The sequence below is a fragment of the Blennius ocellaris genome (genome assembly GCF_963422515.1).
Source record: "Blennius ocellaris genome assembly, chromosome: 8".
Lineage (NCBI taxonomy): Eukaryota > Metazoa > Chordata > Actinopteri > Blenniiformes > Blenniidae > Blennius > Blennius ocellaris.
This window is the reverse complement of record NC_137657.1, coordinates 11,947,817-11,969,034: the sequence shown is the minus strand read 5'-3', so window position 1 is coordinate 11,969,034 and position 21,218 is coordinate 11,947,817. Positions and strand designations below refer to the sequence as shown.

General features: G+C 45.1%; 1 protein-coding gene across 1 annotated transcript in view; it reads right to left on the bottom strand.

Annotated features, from left to right (window-relative positions):
- The window catches only part of myh14 (myosin, heavy chain 14, non-muscle), a 32,533-nt gene that overhangs the window by 10,260 nt on the left and 1,055 nt on the right, over positions 1-21,218 (bottom strand). The window contains exons 2-31 of the mRNA XM_080500739.1: positions 18,149-18,326; positions 15,734-15,940; positions 14,356-14,512; positions 13,007-13,034; positions 12,102-12,213; positions 11,170-11,181; positions 9,978-10,070; positions 9,780-9,843; positions 9,435-9,533; positions 9,168-9,311; positions 8,848-9,062; positions 8,602-8,754; positions 8,071-8,244; positions 7,595-7,768; positions 7,379-7,493; positions 6,996-7,064; positions 5,601-5,806; positions 4,823-4,944; positions 4,573-4,642; positions 4,334-4,494; positions 3,518-3,626; positions 2,869-3,000; positions 2,560-2,766; positions 2,287-2,424; positions 2,071-2,194; positions 1,773-1,944; positions 1,466-1,678; positions 663-807; positions 375-581; positions 45-149 (exon numbers count right to left, since the gene is read on the bottom strand). Coding sequence (XP_080356865.1) covers positions 45-149; positions 375-581; positions 663-807; positions 1,466-1,678; positions 1,773-1,944; positions 2,071-2,194; positions 2,287-2,424; positions 2,560-2,766; positions 2,869-3,000; positions 3,518-3,626; positions 4,334-4,494; positions 4,573-4,642; positions 4,823-4,944; positions 5,601-5,806; positions 6,996-7,064; positions 7,379-7,493; positions 7,595-7,768; positions 8,071-8,244; positions 8,602-8,754; positions 8,848-9,062; positions 9,168-9,311; positions 9,435-9,533; positions 9,780-9,843; positions 9,978-10,070; positions 11,170-11,181; positions 12,102-12,213; positions 13,007-13,034; positions 14,356-14,512; positions 15,734-15,940; positions 18,149-18,313 — 4,092 coding nt within the window. The 5' untranslated portion in view covers positions 18,314-18,326. The remainder of the gene's footprint in view (positions 1-44; positions 150-374; positions 582-662; positions 808-1,465; positions 1,679-1,772; positions 1,945-2,070; positions 2,195-2,286; positions 2,425-2,559; positions 2,767-2,868; positions 3,001-3,517; positions 3,627-4,333; positions 4,495-4,572; positions 4,643-4,822; positions 4,945-5,600; positions 5,807-6,995; positions 7,065-7,378; positions 7,494-7,594; positions 7,769-8,070; positions 8,245-8,601; positions 8,755-8,847; positions 9,063-9,167; positions 9,312-9,434; positions 9,534-9,779; positions 9,844-9,977; positions 10,071-11,169; positions 11,182-12,101; positions 12,214-13,006; positions 13,035-14,355; positions 14,513-15,733; positions 15,941-18,148; positions 18,327-21,218) is intronic.

Below are 21,218 nucleotides of genomic sequence, written 5' to 3'. Positions count from 1 at the left end.
AATCTCAAGCGACGCCACGTCTGATCTCTGACTGTATTTCTCACCTTCACGTCACTCAGCTGGCTCTCCAGGCTGGTGACCTCTTTAGAGAGTCGGAGCGATTTGGTATCGGAAGAGGACAAATTGCTGGACATGGTTTCGATCTCGGTCTGAAAAAGACAAGGAAGGTCATAAATGTAAATTAACGAAGAGAATTAAAGGTTCATAACAACATATATGTGCTTTCGTAGGATCTGAGACGCAACAAAACACCCCCCGAAATGAAAACACAAAAATTTTTTGGAAACGAAACTTAAAATTTAGGGTTTAATACAATCGAATTGCATTCCAATACGCCTGATCTTTATTTTGATGTACATGCATGCGTTTCTCACCTGCAGCTTGTGCACCCGCTCCTCCCGGTCCTCCTTCTCCCTGTCGGCCTGACCCAGGCGAGCGTTGAGCTCCTGCAGCTGATTCTCGGCCCTTTTGCGACCTCTGTCGGACTCTGTGCGGCCCGCTTGGAGGCTCTTGAGCTCGCCTATCAAGTTCTCTCTCTCAACCTCCAGCGCCGCCTTGGTCTTCTCGAGATTCTGACACGTCTGAAAGAAAAGTTGAAGGGTACTTCATGAGTAATGGAGTTGTATATGTTTTGAATGCGTGTGTGTACGCGCTTCTCGTACTCTTTTGCCGTTGTCCAGCTGCTCCTGCAGGTTGTCTATGGTGGCGCTGTGCTTAACTCGGAGTTCAGACAGTTGAGAGTCGTGGCGGCGAGTCTCCTCCTCGACACACCGCTGCAGGTCACTTAACTCTACCTCCCGACGAGACCTGAGGAGACGTTAGACATATCAAGGTCATAGTTTCTCAACTGCGCATTTGTTTTGGTGACAATATAGAGCGCAAATAACTGCAGACGTCTCGACCCCCCAGCTGCTACTTCAAACTCAGCGATGATAAATTAACCACGAGAAAATCCATCCTCACTATCAGGGTTAGGATTATTGAATGAACTTCCCTCAATGTTTTTCATTAAGTTTTATTCAGCAATACAGGAATTAAATAGTAATTACAACTGACCTTCCTTATACCATCCCATGTGACACCAATTGGTGTATTTTTTTGGAATTGGTTCATCATCTATAAACAATGAAGTAGCATGTGCCCCACAGATTGCCCCCGTCTGTACCCCTGGTGTGTTCCCAGGCTTTTTGAAAAGTATTGCGCCTGCTGCAGGTCCAAGCTATGCTAGCTGCACCTCTTATGGACCATGAAGCATCCTAATCAGATGCCTGAAAACACCTCAACTCTTGCTCCTCCCATTTTGGAGGAGATGTTTTCAGGCTGTTCCCACATGGTTGAACAACTCACTCCATCATGAAAGGTGACGGTGATGAGTTTTGGCCCCTTTTTACATCGTTTCTCAGTTCAAAAAAAACTTTTTTGGGTTGAGACTCTGAACTGATAATCTATAATTGCCTTGATTTACCTGAGTTCCTGCTGTGCGGCTGTGGTGTCCAGCGTGTCCTCCAGTTCGGTCTTCAAAGCCTCGAGCTCCTCCCCAAGGTCCCTTCTCTGTTTCTCTGCTCTTTCCCTCATTGCTCGTTCATTGTCTACTTCCTCCTTGAGCTCAGACACCTGAGACAAGGCCTCTCTCAATGACCTCTGAGCTTCAGACCGACGTGCGGCCTCTTCCTCCAACCTGGCAGGAAGTAAAGTGAGACGGACAAGAATGTGTGTCAGAAAGGTTCATCACTCTTTGCAAAATGTCACCTGCACGTTTTCCTGTGTCTTACTGGCCCTGCAGGGAGGTGATGTCCTTCTCTTTTTGAGACAAGCTGCTCCTCAGGTCACTGACCAACATGGTCAGGTCTGACAGCTGTTCCTGAGCTTCCACCGTGTCGTTCTCTATCCTCCTCTTCAGCTTCTCTTGCTCTAAACGGCCCTGCTCTTCACGCTTTAGACGATCTGCACACAGTGATAAAAAAAACAAACAAGCTCACATATACCATCATAAATCTGTAACAGCTTATGAGCTCATCTGTGTTTGGACGATACACACGAGTGAATTCTAAATTCCATTTAGACATTTACCCTCAAAATCAGCAATCATGGCCTCCTGTTTGTTCTTGAGCTTTGTGAGACTTTTTGTCTTCTCCTCTTCCTCGGTGAGTTGGTCGTTGACTTCAGCAAGACGATCCTCCAGCTGTTTCTTCTCCTGCTCAGAGAACAACATCACGTATGAATGGAAGGATTTGAACGTTTCATTGTGTGAAAACAATCACTGGAACCAACAAAAGTGATCTCCACCTTGGAAAATCTGTCTCTTTGCTCCACCGCAGTCATCAAGTCAGTCTCCTGACTCTTCACTTTGGTGTCAAGGCTCACTTTCTCCAGCAGGAGGCGCTGTCTGGAGCGCTCCTCCTCCTCCACCTGCTCCTCCAAGTCCTGGAAGAAACCGGAGTCAGTTAAAGTAACATGTCAGGACAAGGACAGACAGATGACGGCAGATCTACATTCAGCTTTTGTTTCCGTGACTCATAAAACTTAATTTGACAGTGACGAATCTGAAAGTCCCCAAACCTGTACAGTCTGCTGCATTTTCTTCTTCTCATTGGTCAGCTGCAGAGTCCTCTCCTCCTCTTCCTCCAGTCGTGTCTCCATCTCTCCCAGCACCTCCTCCAGCTCCTGCTTACGACTGGCCAGCCTGGCTCGCCTGTCCTCTGCCTCTGCAAACAGCTCAGCCTCGGCCTGCAGCTGGTCGGCCAGCACCGCTTTTTCCTCCATCAGCTACGACGTGACAGAGAGGGAGAAAGGGTGCCGATTCGAGGGCTTCAGGCACAGCCAGGACAGGTGCGGACAGGCCGACGTGCCGGGATGAGGTTTGCGTACCTGAGTGTGCTTCTGGTTCAGCTCCGTGAAGTCCTGCTCCACTCGGGTGAGGTGGTCTTTGGCCTTCAGGAGCTCGGTTTCCCTGACCTGGATCTCCTCATCCTGCCGAGTCACCTGCAGTAAGGGCTTCACCTGGTCGGTACGGGGAGAGGGAGACCCAGCGGTGAATACAAATTCACAAACTCGCAAGCTTCAGTGATTTAATTAAAATTCTTTTTTTTTTCTTCTTTAATCCAACATTTTATCCCAAAAAATGTATTTCATTCAGTTCTTCTATTTTCTTTAGATTGATTTAATCACAGCAATCTAATCACTTCTTTAGTTTTGTGTGAATAAACATACACTGATCAGACAAAACATCCACCCCTGCAGTGATCTGAACCACCGTAGGTCGTCTGTAGGGTGCGTCTTCACTCGCCACCAACGGGCAATGACTGCTCATGACCCCGTCAAGTCTTTGCTCGTCTTCTTTTAACACATCAACTTTGCGAATAGATCCCAATCACTAACAGGTGCCACACAATAATGAGACAATTACGTGTTGTGATATAGAGTCACTTTGACTGATCCAAGTAGTTAAAATAAAAAATAAATCAAATTAAATTCTCCTGTGTTCTTTGCGCGTGTAGTCGTCAACATGTGACGGTACCTTTGTGAACAGTCGCCACCACTGCCAGTTCCTGAGTTTGAGGTAAGCAGCACAGTTCCTCTGCATCACCCTCAGCGCGCTCAGCTGCTGCTGCTTCTTCGAGAAGGCTCTGAAACACGATCAAAACAAAACACATCAACATGATAACATGAAGAAATCCTCTCCCGAGATCAAGGAAGCAGGATGGAAAGTAGCTCTGAAAGTAGCTATTATTGTTCATATTTCTGTTGTTCATTAGTGTGCACAGCCCATTTTAGAAATCCTAAACGCTAAATCTGATTATTGCAATACTGAACTGAGTGATCTGATATCATGTGACATTAAACTTTAATATCATTTATGCAATATAACAATATTTGCTTTCCACTGTGTGATGGGGCAACTGATTAACCAGTGAGGAGTCATTTTTGTAAATAGCCTCCTCAAGGTGTGTGAACATATAACTTCAATTGGTTGTGACTCACATGCTTCAACAACCTCAGCCGAATAGCTTTCAGTGCAGTTATAATTTCTGAGTCAGTGATAGGGGCTGATAAAAGATGAAATATTAATGACCCTGTAAGGGTGAAACACAAAACTGCCAGCATCAGAGCAGCGAGCACCACAGCGAAACCTCACCTGAGTCACATGGTTACCTTTATTTTCCATCTCTTCTGCTGGGTAGATGATTAGTCTATGTTGAATTTATTTATTCTAAAAAATATTTACAGGTAATAAAATGTTTTCTTATTATATACGTGACAATTGACATATAACAGGATGTGCAAAAAGCCTGTTTGTAAAACCTGTAACACTCTGCTTGGGTTTAAGTCTTACCTGCGTGCAAGATAGCCTCTGCAGGCGCTCTGCAAGTTAATGATGGTGTTGGTGATCTTCACGTCTCGCTCCTCCTCCAGATGACCCAGGATTCCAGCTCTGAAGAAGATTTTACTCTGACCCACCCTGTACAGGTTTGGATCCAGATCCAAAGCCTTGATCTGAACAAAGACAGCCAAGATCAGTTTCTCTATCCAATGGGACAATATGACCTTAGAAGCAATTAGAAAGTTTCTTACCATGAGCTCTGATGCTTGTTTTCCATCCATGAAAGTGCGAGGAATAGCGTTTGGAGTTAGGATCTCATATCTGGAGGAAAAAAAACGTAATTTCATGAATGTGCGATTGAGTGAGATGTACGATGTTTGCAAAAGGTCAGTAGCAGGTGTCAGAGGAGGTGCTTGAGGGGGACATGTGAAGCAGTGAGGAAGGCAGGGGGAAACAGATGGTTATGAAAGGTTCCACTTCCAGCCAATGGCAAACGCGCACCTCTGTCGGAACTCCTGGAAGGAGATGCGGTTCGGGAAGCCTTGTCTGCAGATACGGATCCCCTCCAGAACACCGTTGCACCTCAGCTGGTCCAAGACCAATTGGGGTGAAAGTTTTCCAGCCTGATGGAAAGAGAGGAAGGGAGACTGAGAATGCTACCGCGTAAAGAATGACAGATTCTGAGCTCAGTCAGGTCACATTGAACAACTTTCTGAGTTGAGCCTCTGCAGGTTCAGACTGCTGGGAGAACCTGTTCAATGCACTGAGCAACAGGGAGAGATAAATGCAAAGAAATAAGAGTTATTCCCATTTATATCTCACCATTAAACAACATTAACTTTGTGTGTCTCCCTATGCTTTCTGCACTTTATAGCAGTCATCCCTGCAGCTGGGAGCCCTTGATATTTGGTTTGCGGCCCCATCAGTCCGCATTGTGTTGATTACTCTGTCCAGACCTCCAACAGATGTTCTCTACCTCTGTTGGAGATTTGTTGCAGTTAAAGAAGAGTTTTTTTTATCTCCTCTGAGGCCTCTGCCTGCTCATGAGGGTTTGTAGAGTTTTTTTTCTCTCTCTACATTTTTGTTTGCGTCTGCAAAAGCTGTGAGGTTCGTATTTTCTTATTCTCCTTATAATCAACATTTACAATTCAAAAAAATTATACATTTGTAAAGCACTTTACATTAAAAATCTTAAAGTGTTTTAACTGTAAGCAAATTAACCCGGAACACAGGATGAAGAGAACATAAACTTTATCTCCCATCAGGACCCTGGTGTCACCTTCTTGTCGTGGTTGGGGATGATGCAGCGGAGGAAGTTTGGGTTGGTGTTCTTCAGCGTGGCCATCAGCTTCGTGAGAGACTCTTTGTAGAGTTGACCGACGGTCCTAAACATGCCCATCTTCGTTTTCTTGCCGGCTGTGCCAAATGGGGCTGGCCTGTTGCTCTCTACTGTTGAAACCTTGTCCAGACTCACAATCCTGTCCACTAGTGGAGAACAGAGAGCACGGTCTCAGCTTCAGTAATGACTCAGTGGAGTAAAAGAGCAGACGTGACTCGGCATTTTATAATCGGGGCTCGTGAAAAGGAAATGTCATGATATAAATATTTCACTGCTGCAGTCACATCCGCTATCGATGCTTTGGACAGACAGTGATATCCAATGGATTCAGAGCACAAGTGGTTATTTGTGCGTTTAGAAAAGACACACATGCACGCTGGCTGAATACACTGCAGGTGTCTCATGGGAAAATCTTTTGAAGATTAACCTGTTTGCTCTGGTCAAGTCTCGACAGGTTTCCCTGACGAGGACACACACGTACCATATATTTTTGTTCCTGATCTGACGGCGATATTAAAGATCACTTCAGATACTTTATCGTCATACGTGGCACCGAGTCCAGTGAAACACACAGAACTGGGATTTCAGTGACGATCCTACGCCAAAGGTGTGCCCAACATCTCGTGACGTTTCAGAATATAGGACGATCTTAGTTTTCTCACTTACTTTTGTGGATCCGTAACGAGTTGGAAGTGCCACAATAACCCAAATAGCTACATTCATGACACTACCGACCCAACAGCCAAGCTATTACTATGTTGTGAATCTCTACAGATCTTTCAGGATCACATTTCTGTCTGCATTGGTAATTTGATATGTTTGTATTTTCAGAGGCAAGTCACATTAATGCAACACTCTGTGTTTAATTCTTAAAGAAAGCTTGATTTTTTTTTTCCTTTTTCTGCTGCCTCCTGGCCAGATGTAGAATTTGCACCTATAAAACTCTTTCAGTTGAAGTTTGAAGGTGGAACTGTTATGTGATCCTGAAATTGGGCTTTCGTGACTAATTGAGAACATGCTTCTACGTTGACAGTTTCTACAGAATGAAAGAGAACTGCATCTATACGAGAGAAACGTCACACAATCACAGCACTGCAACTAAAAGCCGGTTCTTGTTAGAAAGTGATAAGAGAGCAACAGAACAACACAGTTGGGACGCCGTGCAAATATCACTAAACTACAACACAAAAAAAATCAACTAAACGTTAAGACTAAACGTCACACGAAAGGCATCATACAGAACAGTGGGGGGAACTAGAGAGTAATGTAAGCAGGAGTGGGAAGGAGGAATGCAAGTACGGTGTGGTTAAAAAAAAAACAACAAAAAAAACCTACTGTCGGAGCCATTAGTCTGAATTGTGGCATAGGAGTCAAAGAAGTATACACGAGGAAGAGTTTGAATATCTGGTGCAGGAACCAGGAAAAGGAGGGAAGGTAGAAGCACCACATGAGAAGAGAAAGGAGAGAAGAGAAGAGGGGGAAAGCAGGCAAGCAGGGGAGAGAGAAGGAGGAGGAGGTAGAGCAAGAGATAAAGAACAGAAAGATAGAGAGGAAGAGAAAGAAACAGTGTAGTTAATAAGATTTATGCCCAAAAGAAATCATTACTGACTTTTGACATAACAAATAAAACCAATTCCTGGATTATTAAAAAAAAAAAAAAAAATGTTTTAAAAGCTGTCCAACTATGAAAGTGAAAAGGGAGCGTTAATAATTCATACCTTCCTTCCACAGCTCTGACACAAAACTATCTGATGACTGATGGAGAAGAGATGCCACGTTATCGTTCAGGGGATCCATGTTCTTCACCAGCCAATTGTCTGCTTTGTAGTCCACCTGGAGACGGACGGGACGAAGGACAGAACCAGAGGGTGAGACACAGCGTTGCTGGAAACTTTTACAAGGTTGTTTTTGCGTTGGAAGAAAGAGTGTGATACCTTTCCAGCGTAGTGAATGATGGAAAAGTCTGCTTCCCCGCGTGGCTGCTTGGACTTGAAGAATTTTGGGTGGGTGCCTTGCTCATTGGACAACTTCTCCACGAAGGAACGGTCTGTAGCCCGAGGAAACCAGCACTCGTCATCCAGCAGGGCCAAAACACCCGGCGGGTGAGCCTGACGGGAACGAGAGAGAGAATTGTTGGAGCGATGTGTTGGATACTCAAGTCATTTTCCAATGACAACATGGTGGAGTGTGATGGAGTCAAAAGCTTTAAATCTATGAAATATTTCAAATAGTTTAATGAGCGGTACAATCTGAACTCACAAGTCGGGAAAGTATGCAATAAGCAATTAAATAAAAAAACTAAACATTTCAGTTTATGTGTAATCAACAAATAAATATTACATTCAAGTTTGCATTGTGTTCAAATTTTTTCGGTGTGCCTGTATATCAGTATGTTTCCATGGTTACGTACCGGCCTCTCGATGAGGTCGATGCAGGGCTGCAAGTCCAGACCAAAGTCGATGAAGTTCCACTGGATGCCCTCCCGCTGGTACTCCTCCTGCTCCAGGATGAACATGGTGTGGTTGAAGAGCTGCTGCAGCTTCTCGTTGGTATAGTTGATGCACAGCTGCTCAAAGGAGTTCATCTGCAGAGGAGACAATAGCAGCAGAAGATTCCTTTGTCAACGATTTATACAACCGACAGCAGAGCAACCACTGAAATTTACAACCAGAGGATTTGAGTCGATATTGCATTTTAATGTAATTATACCAACAATGGCTCTATGGTGTTACGAACTTTCTATAATTTCTTGCCGAACTTTATTTCTCCTGTTGGACACACTGCAATACTGTTTTGGCAAGTGCAACATGTATAGTTAACCCAGGCTCGAACCGAAATAGCCGAGTCTCAGGGTTAACTTGTAATGACTTTTGGCGACCCCTGTAAAAAGCAGCAGTGCACTAAACCTTCCAGTATCAACAGAGAGTTGCCATGAGCTCACCTGGAAGATCTCAAACCCAGCGATGTCCAGAATGCCGATGAAAGAGGCTCCCTGCTTCTGCCTGCGGTCCAGAGCTCTGTTGATCCTGTGGACCAGCCATCTGAACAGACGCTCATAGGTGGCTTTGGCCAGCGCTTCCACAGCAAAGTCAGCCTGGAAGAGGCGACGCTGGTTAACACCCGATCACGAGAAGAGAGGACGCTTCGGTCCTCGTGCCACAAATTTCCATGCGGAGGAATCCCTTACTTGTTCTTTGGTCTGAGCTTTCTGCACATACTCTCGTCCCACTTTGATCCTCGGGGTGAGGATCGCCCGGGTGAACTCCAGCACGTTGATGCCCAGCAGATGGGACAGCTTCTGAGCCGCCGTGTCGTCGGGCATGGAGGCCTGATCCTGGTTCTTCTCCATCATGAAGGTTATGTTCCCAAACTGGAGCACAGCCGAGATCACCTTGAGCATGGCTGAGGGGGAAAGAAGACGAGCAGAGGGAAGACCAATTATATTATGGATCGGATGCACAATATGCAAGCGCCTGGCAATTTTCCTTCTTTTCCATCCTCTCTTACACAGCGACTCCTCCGGGTTGAAGCCCATTATAGCCACGGAGTCCATCGTCTGAGTGAAGTTTTCCGAATCGCTCTGACCAGAAACGTGAATGGAGCCTCCGGAGAGAAAGCGATACTCATCTGCAGTTCCAAGCAGCAAGTCGGCTACGAAGAGAGAAAGTATGTATTAAGACAGGACACAGACAAAATGTACTGGTGGACGACGTGAGAGAAAAAAAAAAAAAAAAAATCTAGACTAGTTTTAGAATCACCCTTGTGGATGCTCACCTCTAGTTTCTGCTGTAGCACCACATAGCAGCTGGTAGAATATGTGGAAGGTCCTCTCATCCGTGGCCTGACGTGTGGCGCGGGACTTTTCAAGGAGGTCTGCAATTCATTTAGTCATGGGAACGTAACGACACCCAAAAATTCAGAAAGTCTGAAATTTCAGCCTTTATTCAAGCGGCTTTAAATGTCACGTAAACCTTTTAAGACACATTTGATTTCTAACACCTGTACAAATCAACAACCTATAGTAAGTCACAGTAAGTCATTATGAAGAAACACAAAAGAGAAGTGACTTTTTTTTTTTTTACACAGATTTGAATTTTCAGATCAAAAGCAAAAGGATACAGGTCTCAATGTTGGCACCGACGATGTATCCTGCCACGTCAAAATTGATGCGGATGAATTTACCCTGAAGAAAAAAAGGAGAAGCGATTGCTTTTAGATCATTGGTGAAAACCCAGCAACTGGGAGATGTCGGTGATAAAACCGTCAGTCGACAAGTGGAATTGTCTGCTGGTGTCATTAATACAATTCCGCTCTTACAAATCTCGAGGAGTTGTCATTCTTCACGGTCTTTGCGTTGCCAAAGGCCTCCAGAATGGGGTTGGCTTGCAGCAGTTGTCTCTCCAGCTCGCCCTGAGAAGGACAGGAGGCGTCCAATCACCACACGGGGAGAATGAGAGCGTCGACAAAAAACTTCCGTGGGGCTAAAAGAACTAAAATGCATCCTGTAATCCTGCTCAAATACCTACCGCTCCCTTATGCACAACGCAAAAATATGCATGACTCATCTTTAAAGAGCAATCGGACACAAACGGATGCATTTTAGGGCCCAAAAATAGCGTCAGTAACACACATACACACACATACACACAACATTCCCCGGCACATGAACAAATGATTCTCAACATAATGAAGACTAATGGGCCCTCATTAGCTCAACAATATGTATTAAAGGAACCAATCAGATTGAGGTGACAGGTTATTACTGTTTCAATGAATTTGAAGTGCTACATTATTGACGCTCAGCTATTTAGTACGAGTTGAGAATCACTGTCAAAAAGCAACACGGGATGCTGTGGCTTGGCTTGGCAAGCTGCATGCTGGCTGACTGCAATTAGCTGCAATGCATTACTGCTGCTGTCGCATTGCCAGTGCGGCAGCAGCGGCAAACAGCAAACCGGTGACGAACACCGAAGGCGGTGGATACAGAACGGGGTTAAATGTGCAGAAACTGCCAGCCAGTCGACGGACAGACACACACAGACAGCAAGAGGTCGACATGCTCATAAATGACAAAACGAAGCAAACAATGTGTACACAGTCACAAAGCCACTGAGATATGCATGTACGGTTCTGTTGGTATAAATGATGGCCGCGCACCCACTCCCACACCCGAACCTGCACTCACTCAAACGCATGCACCCCCAGTACATGTTGTAAAAACCACCTCCTGAGCTGAAACACCTCACAGCTCCACAAAACGTTTTTTTTTTTTTTTTTTTAACAATTCACTGAGAATAAGAGCAATCAGAAGAATGAATCAAACTGTGACAGAGGAAGAGACCCAGGCCAACCAGAGTTATGACCAGAAAGTGCCATGCACAAAAGATATGATTCTCATGATGTAATGAGGAAATCATATCAAGTCTAGTAAATAATTCTACAAGAGAAAGTTTTATTCCAAAGGTGATTCCCCACGACTAAATTCTTTAGAAATGCTTTTCATACTCACATATTGCATACTCTGGTGAATTGTAGGGAAATAAATGTAGTGTAGGGGGGGGGGGGGGAGGAAATTGGGTGGGTGGATGAAAATGTGGATGGGATAAACAAAGAAATAAAAAAAAAAAAAGACAAATAAGACAACATCGACAACAACAACAACAAATAAGAGATACAAACAGGCAAACTCAAATACACGGTACAGGGTTTGAGCGTTAATGCAGAACGGCGTCAGTTCAAAGGCTTCCGGTTGCTTCTGTTGCGTTAGTCAGAGTCAGCTCATTGAGCAGGAAACAGGACAGGAGGAAAAGCAAAGGGGAGGACGTGACAGTAGGACAGCGGTAACTCACCTTGTTCCCCAACGTGCTGCCTCTCGTCAAGGACCTAGAGCCGTCCATCTGGACACGGAGAACAGAGCGAGGGACGAAGCAGAGAGGACAGAGTGAAGGGAAACGAGCGCAGGAAGGAAAGAAGGTCCAAAATAATGGAGAGAAATGAAGAAGGACTGAGAGAGAAAGCCCCCGACTGGGTGAGATAAAAGAAACCAGAATGAAGAACAAGTCTGAACATCTAATGGCTGGATGAAGTGAAACCAAGTCATTTTACTGACGACAACAGATGTTTACGAAATTAGTTCTCGACTCGTAGCACAACAGACCTTTGAATAGGCTGAAATAAAAGACACTCCTTCATTTTATAGATTTTCCTTACTCTGGGACCCGTGTTAAAAAAAACAACTAACTTTTTTACTCTTCTAAAACGCCGAGTTGTACGGATGATCGGCCAAAACCGGCGTTCTCGTGGCCTTTACTTTAATTATCTTAATTTTTCCAGTCCCCCATATTCTCAATGCGACTGGGAGGTCCTTCTCCGTCATGTATATTGTATTTCATTCCCGTCGTCTATTTAATTTCCCCGGAGGTGTCTTTGCTGTGAACGTACCTTTGCTGGTTCCTGTTTCCGACCAGGGCCAGCTTTATGGGAGGACGCAACATACGCCAGATACTGGATGACTTTCTTAGTGTTCTCCGTTTTCCCAGCCCCAGACTCGCCTCTGAAAGTAAAAGAACGCAGACAACGGTGTAAAGAAAACACACAGTGGCAATGCACACAATAAAAAGCGCCGTCTTAAACGCATGGTCTCAGAAATGGGATGGTATGTGTATCTATGTATAAAGAGAGAGGGGAAACCCAGAGGACCAAGTGGGCCAACACACATTCATCACATCAATAAACACAGAGCTCACGCTGTGCGTTGGAAGCCACAGGTCTAAACAGAGAGCAGGTGTGGAGGACTCGGGCTGGGTTAGACTGCCGTTAAGTTTCGGAAAAGGAAGAAGGAAAGAGCAAAAAAAAGCGGCAATAAAACCGCTAAAAGAAGCAACGTTATCCCAAAGAGAATAGTTGGGGGGAAGTTAGATTCCTGGTCTTTTAGTCAATTTGTTCAAAGTCCAGCCATTTCCTGGAATATTTGATGCAACAAAAATCAGAGAGAAGATAAGATGCAAGCCACAAATGGGTGATGTGATGTTTATTGCACGATGTTGAGGTTGAAATTAGTTTTCTTTGGTAGGTTTAAAAATAAAACTCTTCCATAATGTACATTTACTCAACAAAGAAAGATTAATACTCAATTTACTGGTCTGGCCCACCCAAGGTCACATTTGGCCGCATGCTGGCCTTGAAGTGAAGTGAGTGTGACAGAAGAAGAATCTGAACTGTCACGCAGCATTCGGTGTTAATTCATCACTCAGTCATGTCAGACATGCAGGTTTGTGGGCCAACCAGCTGACCAACCACACAGAGTGACTAAGCATTCGCTCACACTCTCACTGGCGGCTACTTACGTGCAGAGAATTGACTGATCTTCTCGATCTGTGGAAAAGGAAAAAAAAAAACAAAAAAAAAACATAACAAGGTCAGACAGCCCCTCAATAGAATGTCAACATTTAGTGTAAACTTAACAAAGCTGTGGGACATTTCAGCGAGTTCGTATTTGTGTTGTGATTCTCACATTTGAACATTGCTCTGACTGACTGACTAGTGACAGACGACACACTTGTGTCTTTTATGAAGCTTGAATTAAATGCTGCATTTACAGTATTTGCACAATGTCTCTCTTGAGACGATGTCAAACCCTTACAGGACCTCATCAACAGCAGAGGGCCTTCAGACGCATTTCATTTCAGTGAGCGCTCACCTTTGCTTCCTGTAATACACTTAAAACATATATATAGACACCGTTTATGGTATACGGGAGTGAAGAGGCTGTCCGAGACAAGCGTCATTGAAAAATGAGCCTCCGCCCTCATGAACACTGTATGAAGTTCTGTGGAAAACCGGCGCAGGGATTCACACCTTGTGTTTTCATAGCTAATGTGTCTTGTCTGGGTACACAGACGGACGCAAATCTCTGATCGGCTCGCTGACTTTTGGCGTTTGACCGATGAGTCGTGTACACAAAAGCTGGTCTCCAGATCAACGGTTCTGCCAAACCGCAGCGCAGCGCCAGTCAATGGGTGGACACTGTTTGAAACGCGGCTCGCATTTCGCTTTAAAAAGGTTCCCACGCATTCAGTGAGGAGGAATTCATACTGGCCCTACAGGTTTAATCACTGTGGTAACACACCTACAACCTACTCTGAGGTGTGTGTGTGTGTGTGTGCGGGGGAAACCAACACTGGTGACACAGAGCTTCATCTGCCCTGTCCTGTTATCTCAGGTAAACTGCCTGAGGGAGAGATATTACTCAATCCACCTTTAACTGATTTAAATGGTTCCTGGGAATTCTGTCTATGTGGCTTCAGAGAGTCAACATGACAGGTGGAGTTACAAAAATGCTTGTTAAGCATTGTTAAAATTCTCTCTTACAGTACTATGTGCTTCCCCACACCGGGAATACAGCGACATCGCCACATCAACGAGTTGTCACAAAGGGGAGTCAACGTTGGGACTCTTGGGATGCGAAAAATCCAACCGAGAATGTTTGTTTTCACTTTTTGAGGCTTCCGATAACAGTCATGAGTCAAGAATACGCCGCACCCTCAAACAGCATTCATGGCGTGGCCCAGCGATCAAAGATCAGACGTTACTCGGCAACGCGTCACAGCCAGAGGAGCAGATAGGAGCTGTGCTGGTTGGCTACAGGGTCAGAGTTAGCGAGAGAGGTCAGGGGTCACAGATAAGTGTGAAGTACCTTGAAGCATGCTGCGATAGGCAGCCTCTGATATGGCGTAGATGTGTGGGGGCATCTCGTGGCGTTTTTTACCCCGGTAAACCTCCACGATGGCCTCTGTGTAAATGGGCAGGTTCTTGTAAGGATTCACCACCACACAGAACAGCCCTGAATATGTCTGGAGAAAACACACACACATACACACACGACTGAGCATTACATCAGCATTTAACCCAGAACAATGCAAATGTCTTACTCATTTCTACCGCGCAAACTAAAAAAAAAATGGCTGTTGTTATTGGAAAACACGCTCATAGTTTAGATATTTCACAACAAATAATAGGAAATACTTCAGAAGTATGAGCACATGAAGCTGCTTCACAAGAAAAGTACAGGCAACATCTTAAAGAAATCATTACGCAATAGAAATAAGTTTGCTATTCCAGTGATACTTTCATAGAATTGACATTTCTCCACATACGCTGAAAGACTTTATCATTGTATTTGTTTTATTCTGTATAATATTGGCCTATTAGTTGTTCAAATAAAAAATGTCTTTAACCAGAGGCCATAATTATATAAAAAAAAAAAAAGTACATTCAAACATTCCTAGGATACATCTGTAAAGAAGTGAACCAACGTCAGCATTGAAATGAACATCTGTCTTTTATGGGACATCGGTTTCCCTGTTTACCTCTGATAACCGGTTTATGGGACAGGGTATCCAAACAAAGAGCTCAGGGAGCAAGCGAAATAAAAATTTTTTTTCCACAATTGAGTTCAATAAACACAAAGAATCTGCTGTGTGCTGCATGTAAAAAGCGCCTCGTGGCGACATTTCCTTCCAAGCGGAGTCGCACAACGCGGGCAACGCTCCGATCCACCATTCGAACTGAAGCGAAAGTTCTGGATGACAGACCAGCGTCATTATCTTATCTCGTACTGTAATACGCCTCTCTGAACTATTCAAACAATCCCTCTTTGCTCTCGGTCTATCTCCTAATTGATCTTTTCTCCCACATACTCCGATATCCATCCCCTGAGAGGATGTTTTTAATGTTACATTCCCTAAAAATGCACGTTGACCAGGTGAGCCTGTGGTTGCTGGCTTCAGTCATTCTGTCCTGAAACGCTTCCGTTCCCCCCCTTTTTTTTTTCTACAAGTGAAACCGGAGACGCCGCCACTGCCAGCTCACACACACACACACACGCACACACGCGAGCAAGTCTGTAAACCGACTCTTCACCTTCCGTTAAACCACGTATCAGTTCCACAGGAGATGCCGCCACACTCAGGGCAGGCACATGCGCGTACGCTACATCAAAAACTGCACGTGAGAGTTGCAGAACTGTGCTTTTAACGTCTTCAGTTTGGCGTTTTGGTGTTTGGTGTACTCACATAGATCAAGCCAGAGTAATATCTCTCTCTGAGGTTGTGCAGCACCGAGGCCTCGTTGAGGAAGGTGAGGTCAGCCATGTCCTCCACTTTGCTGAAGCGTGGCGGGTTCATCCGGTGCACCTCTCCACTGGACAGAGTCAGCTTCCGCTGGGAGTCGGTCAGCTCCACCTCCACCTCATTGTCGCCCTCCGCTTTAATGCTGGCCGACTGCACCCGAAACGAGAAAAAAGGGGTTAAAATGACGGAAAGAGTTTTTTTTCTTGTGGATGGAATCACATGAGTTGAACGGCTGCGTTTGAGAAGCAGCCGTGTGTCATTCGGACGAGCCTCCTGAAGAGCGTCTGCTCCTCATAAGACTAACTTTGGCTAAAAATAAAACGCCGCCGAGTCGTCAGTGACATTTCATTCAGCTCAGAAACTAACAGAAGCTGAAGGCGACCCTCAAGGTGGATTATTTTTCAAACAGCTAAATGCTTGTCTTTGCTCTTACTCTGCATTCATGGAAACGTTCGCGTTTGTCGGCATGAAGCACTTTGAGCTGCCACATTACTGAAGCTCTCTTGCCTTAACCTTTATCTGCCTGCCACTGTTCTGGCGGGTTCGTGTTAGTGTGGTATAATTGTCATACCCAGAACGGCGAGATATCCAGACAAATCAAAAGCTACTAGGAAGCAGAGGAATACAATTTTTTGCTTTCGTAGCAAAATGGTCAAAATCACAAACTAGACTCATGAGCGTGTCATACATTTAAATCATACACAAGAAAACACACTTAATAATACCTGGATATTGAAAGTTGACATTATCTTGGAATAACATGGGACAGAAGCACTCACGCGATACACTTCGATGCCAATTCTTTAAATTGGGGCCTCATGTATCATTAGAGTGTAACCAAAGAATGAATTCATTGAATTCACTCGACTTGATAATCTTTGGAAGAGTTCCAATGTAGATCAGTGTCAGCTCAGAAGCGTGCCTAATTTGTCACTCTTACCTTACTACCAAACTTTTCACGGCGCTTTTGAACACGTGCGTCAAAAACAGCTGGTGGTTCAGATTGTTTTTTAAGATAAGATAAGATAAGATACGTTTTGACGAAATGAAAGAAAAGGGATCACATTATTCTACATTTTCTGTTATTTCATGTCCCAGCCAGATCACCGAGGTTCTCCACTGCATTATCTGATGTCTCTTTGTCTTTTTATGAGACAGTGTGATGCTGCCGTCTGTGGAGAAGCTCTGCTGAACTGAAGGTTTTTTGCCTCTGGACACCAGTACAGCAATCAACTGGTGTTCATACAAAGACATTAGCGATTTAGATCTCTGACCAAGCATCTCCTTGGTTGTTGTTGTTTTGTTTTGTTTTTTTAACATTAATTTAAGGTCAGTTTGCAGACTTTTACCAGCCATCTATCGACTTAGATGCAAATGTGTGTCAAAGTAAAAACAATCATGCTGCACGTCAATGCACGCACTTATTATACAACCGCGATCCAGTCTTTCAAGTTCTCAGTAAACGCAGCAGATCTGCAGGTTGTGAATGTACGAGTGAAAGGAAAAAAAAAAAAAAATGCGTCTCATTGGGAGCTTCGTGGTACGAGTGTGGTCGTCCTCCTACAGGACGAGAATAGACGGAGACAGAATGGAGCAGAGAGGAGCTCTTTTGTCACGGCTGGCGGAGTCTTGTGCTCGCTGGACAGGATGCAGGGACGCTGCCCTGCTCCACTTTATCCTCGCTGTGGCTTCGCATGCACAACTCACTGAACTTACTGCGAGTGTGTGTGTCACAGAGACCGCGTTAGTCACAGATTGAATATGAAACGGGATGCATTTGTGCGTTCCTTCATCAGTACCATTCTCAGATCATGAGTGCAAAATGAAGTCAGTGTCTGAGTGACGGCCTCTTCAACTTTAGGAGTCTGAAGGGGCGTATTGTTCTATTCATAGAACTCTTTATGAAAGCGGCCTCGTAGAGAGAGAGAGGCGGAATCAAAGAATGGACGTCACATTCATAAGTCACGTCCGTAAAAGTGGCATCGGCATTATACGACCGGCCAGACGGAGTGGAGCAAACTAATAATGTGACGAGAGCCTTGTGATCGTCGTTAAAGCCTAAATGTGCTGGAAAGCATCACAAGGCAAAAGGAAGAATAAAACAGGGTTATTACACAGGGAGAGCCAACTGATAGAGTATGAAAAAAAAAAAAAAAATACTAAGGTGCCCACACCCTGTGCTGTGTTGCCTCACCCACCTGACACACCCTGGAGTGAGGTAATAATTCACAAGAGAATTAAACACCGTGATAGCAGAGAGCAGGACTGTGGAACCAGGGGAATCCAGGCCCGAATCCTCCCCAGTGTTTTGTGCCGAACCAGGAGCTGGAGAGTCGGCCAATCCCGACGACGGCTTACCTCGAAGCCGTGCTTCTCCGACGCCACCCACACCAGCTTCTTGGCCGCCCAGTCGGCCTGACTGGCGGCGGTGAACGCGGAGTTGGAGTTGGAAGACCCTGGGCCCTCGCCCGATGACAGGAAACGGGTGACATCGTTGGCAACGCCCCCTGTTGGCCTGGACATGGTGCTGCTGGCACTGTGTGAGGAAGAGGAGGAGGAAAGAAAGAAAGAAAAGAAAAAGTGAGTTAGCGCTGAGCCATTTCTTGCCACGGGCTCACGGTCTCGTGGGAACTGGAGCTGTGAGGGAAATGTAAAGTACAGTTAGACAGTGACACTGATTTGATTCTGTGTGGAGACCACACACACACACACACACACACACACACACACACACACACACACACACACACACACACACACACACACACACACACACACACACACACACACACACACACACACACACACACACACACACACACACACACACACACACACACACACACACACACACACACACACACACACACACACACACACACAGCTCACCAGTGGCATGCAGGCCACATACAGCCTGGGCCTCACAGTTGCCCTATTTGAAAGACACAGCAAATCAAGGAGAAGACAGAACCGGAGGAAAGACAGAGAGTGGAGGATGGAGGGATGGCGAGAGAGAGAGAGAGAGAGAGAGAGCGAGGCACATCAATCGGCTCTGTAAACTGACATGACAGTCGGACGGGGGGGGGTGGATGGTGAGGAGGGCAGAGAACAGTGGGAGGCGATGGAAATGGACTGAAAGTATTGTTAAATGAGAGAAAATGGAGCCTCCTTCCACTGCACGCGCTGGACTGAGCAGCAGTACAGCTGCAAGAAACGTGGTCACGGAGGACAAGGCGGGTAACACTGGAGGCCCAAAATGCTGATTCTCCGTCAGGGGCTGGCCTTCAGGGAGAGGCGAGGCGTCAGCCGCTGAAAGTGACAACTCCTCTAATACATGAAGTCCATTCACAGTCACAGACTGGAGCCTAACTGTGGGATTGTTTTTTTTTTTTAATTTTCTCTGACAATGCAGTGATAAAAGGCTCAGGTCATGTTCAACTCAGTGTCAAGACTTCGTTTGAAGGATTCGGCCTCACTGGACACACAAGTGATGCACAGAAAGGGCAAAGTAAGCGCAGCTTTCAGAAGAATTCAGGAGTGAGAGACACAACCCGCATGGATCTACTGGAGTCAAATGCAAAAGGGTATATAGGAATATATAGGAAGGGTCTTCTCCTCCCTATTTATAGTTCTGAATTATCACACCAGCTCTGACAGAGGATGGTAATTGCTCCTAAAACTTCAGCAGATCACAGGAGTGAAGGATAAAGTGGATGACAAAACCGTGATCATAAGCTGCTGCCTTTAAATGCTGGTATTCCTCAGAAAACCATTAAGGAAAAGCAGAGGTCCTCAATAATTCTGCCTTTAGATTATTAGAGAAGGTTAAATATGTACTACAGACTGCACGTTTTGACGTTTTCAGTAAAAAACCCGAGGTGAGAATCAAATAAGCTTAGTTGATATGATGTGAGTAAAATGAAAATGTCACTGTATCAATTATACGATTTATGTAGGCTTGAGTCGACTCAACCTCTGTTTAAACAACCGCAGAAGACAGAGACAAGAGCGAGTTTGAAGAAACGCCGACTCTGGTCACACAGGCAGGTTATTGTACCGGCATGTGTTGTGACTGTGTTTGCTATAAGGCATCTCCATGCCTGAACAGGTATGTCATCGAGCCTGATTCTTGCTATGCGTCTCACACTCACAGCTATTTTCCTTTCTTTCTTTTCTTTTTTCTTTTTTGTCTGTTCATCTGTCCCCGGCCCTGCCGTTACCATACCTGTTACTCCAATACAACCCAGGGTGTGGCGTAAACATGGTTACAAAGGAATCGTCACCACCCTGCCAGCCAGCGTTGGAAAATATGCGATCCCCTCTCTCCGGCATTAAGGCAGCCGTGTGTCTGGTATTTGAAAGTCTTGTGGTGTTGTGGACGTTCCCTCCATTGTTAGAAAATGGCTTCAAGATACCTAAAGCAGTATTGTGTTGCGAAAAGTTGTAAGGGCTGAAAACAGCTGTGAGCAGGGTGTGTCACTGAGCTCAAGGTGACACTATCAGACATAAATTCCAGAGAACAGGTCACAGATATTTCGTTTTGACAGGTAATGCTCTTAATCGCCTGGATACTGCTGGGTTTTTTTTTGTTTGTTTTGTTTAACAATCATTACTGAAAGATGAGTAAGTAATGTGACTGTCTGGGTTCATTATCCCCACGAGAACAGGGCATAGAAGTTGTAGGAATGATTGAGCAACCACGTTTGTAGTGAGAGTTTTAACAGTATCGTGGCCCGACGTCAATTGATCGGTCTGGAAATTGAATAGTAGGGCACCTGACATACATGTTGTTGGACTATGAGAGCAAACTGGCAACCCAGATAAATAATGATGCAGATTGAAGACGCACAACGCCGCACGGAGAGGCTTTAGCAGTGCCTCGAACGCCATTATCTGGCCTTTTTCCGACTACGAATAAGGAAAAAGATACACTCGTAAAACTCAAAACCTCCCACTTGTGACCTAATTTAATAGTCCAATGGAATTCTCTGCCTTCTTTCTGATAATCATTTATAAGCTCCAAATTTGAATGTCTCAACATTACCAACTGGTACATTTCTGGAATTCCTACGAGATGACACTGATAGCGGTGATCAGGTATTTGATGACAAAGCAAAGAAGCATATCTATCAATGATTGAAGACGTTTGAAGAAGTGTGAAGTCTGCATTCTAGGCATAAGGTATGTAAATCCACCCCCCACCCTACAGATCAATAGTGTTCCCAAGTCAGGAGTGGTGGACTTTGCAGTACAGCTGCAGTGTGTGTGTGTGTGTGTACGGTGGGGCTGAATCCTATAGATGCCGGCGATTCCAATAAAGTCTTCACACAAAGACACACACACACACACACACACACACAAAGAGACCTGAGGTTGTCGCAGTACAGCCTGACCAAACCGGCAAACCCGTCCTGCAGCAGCTGGAACT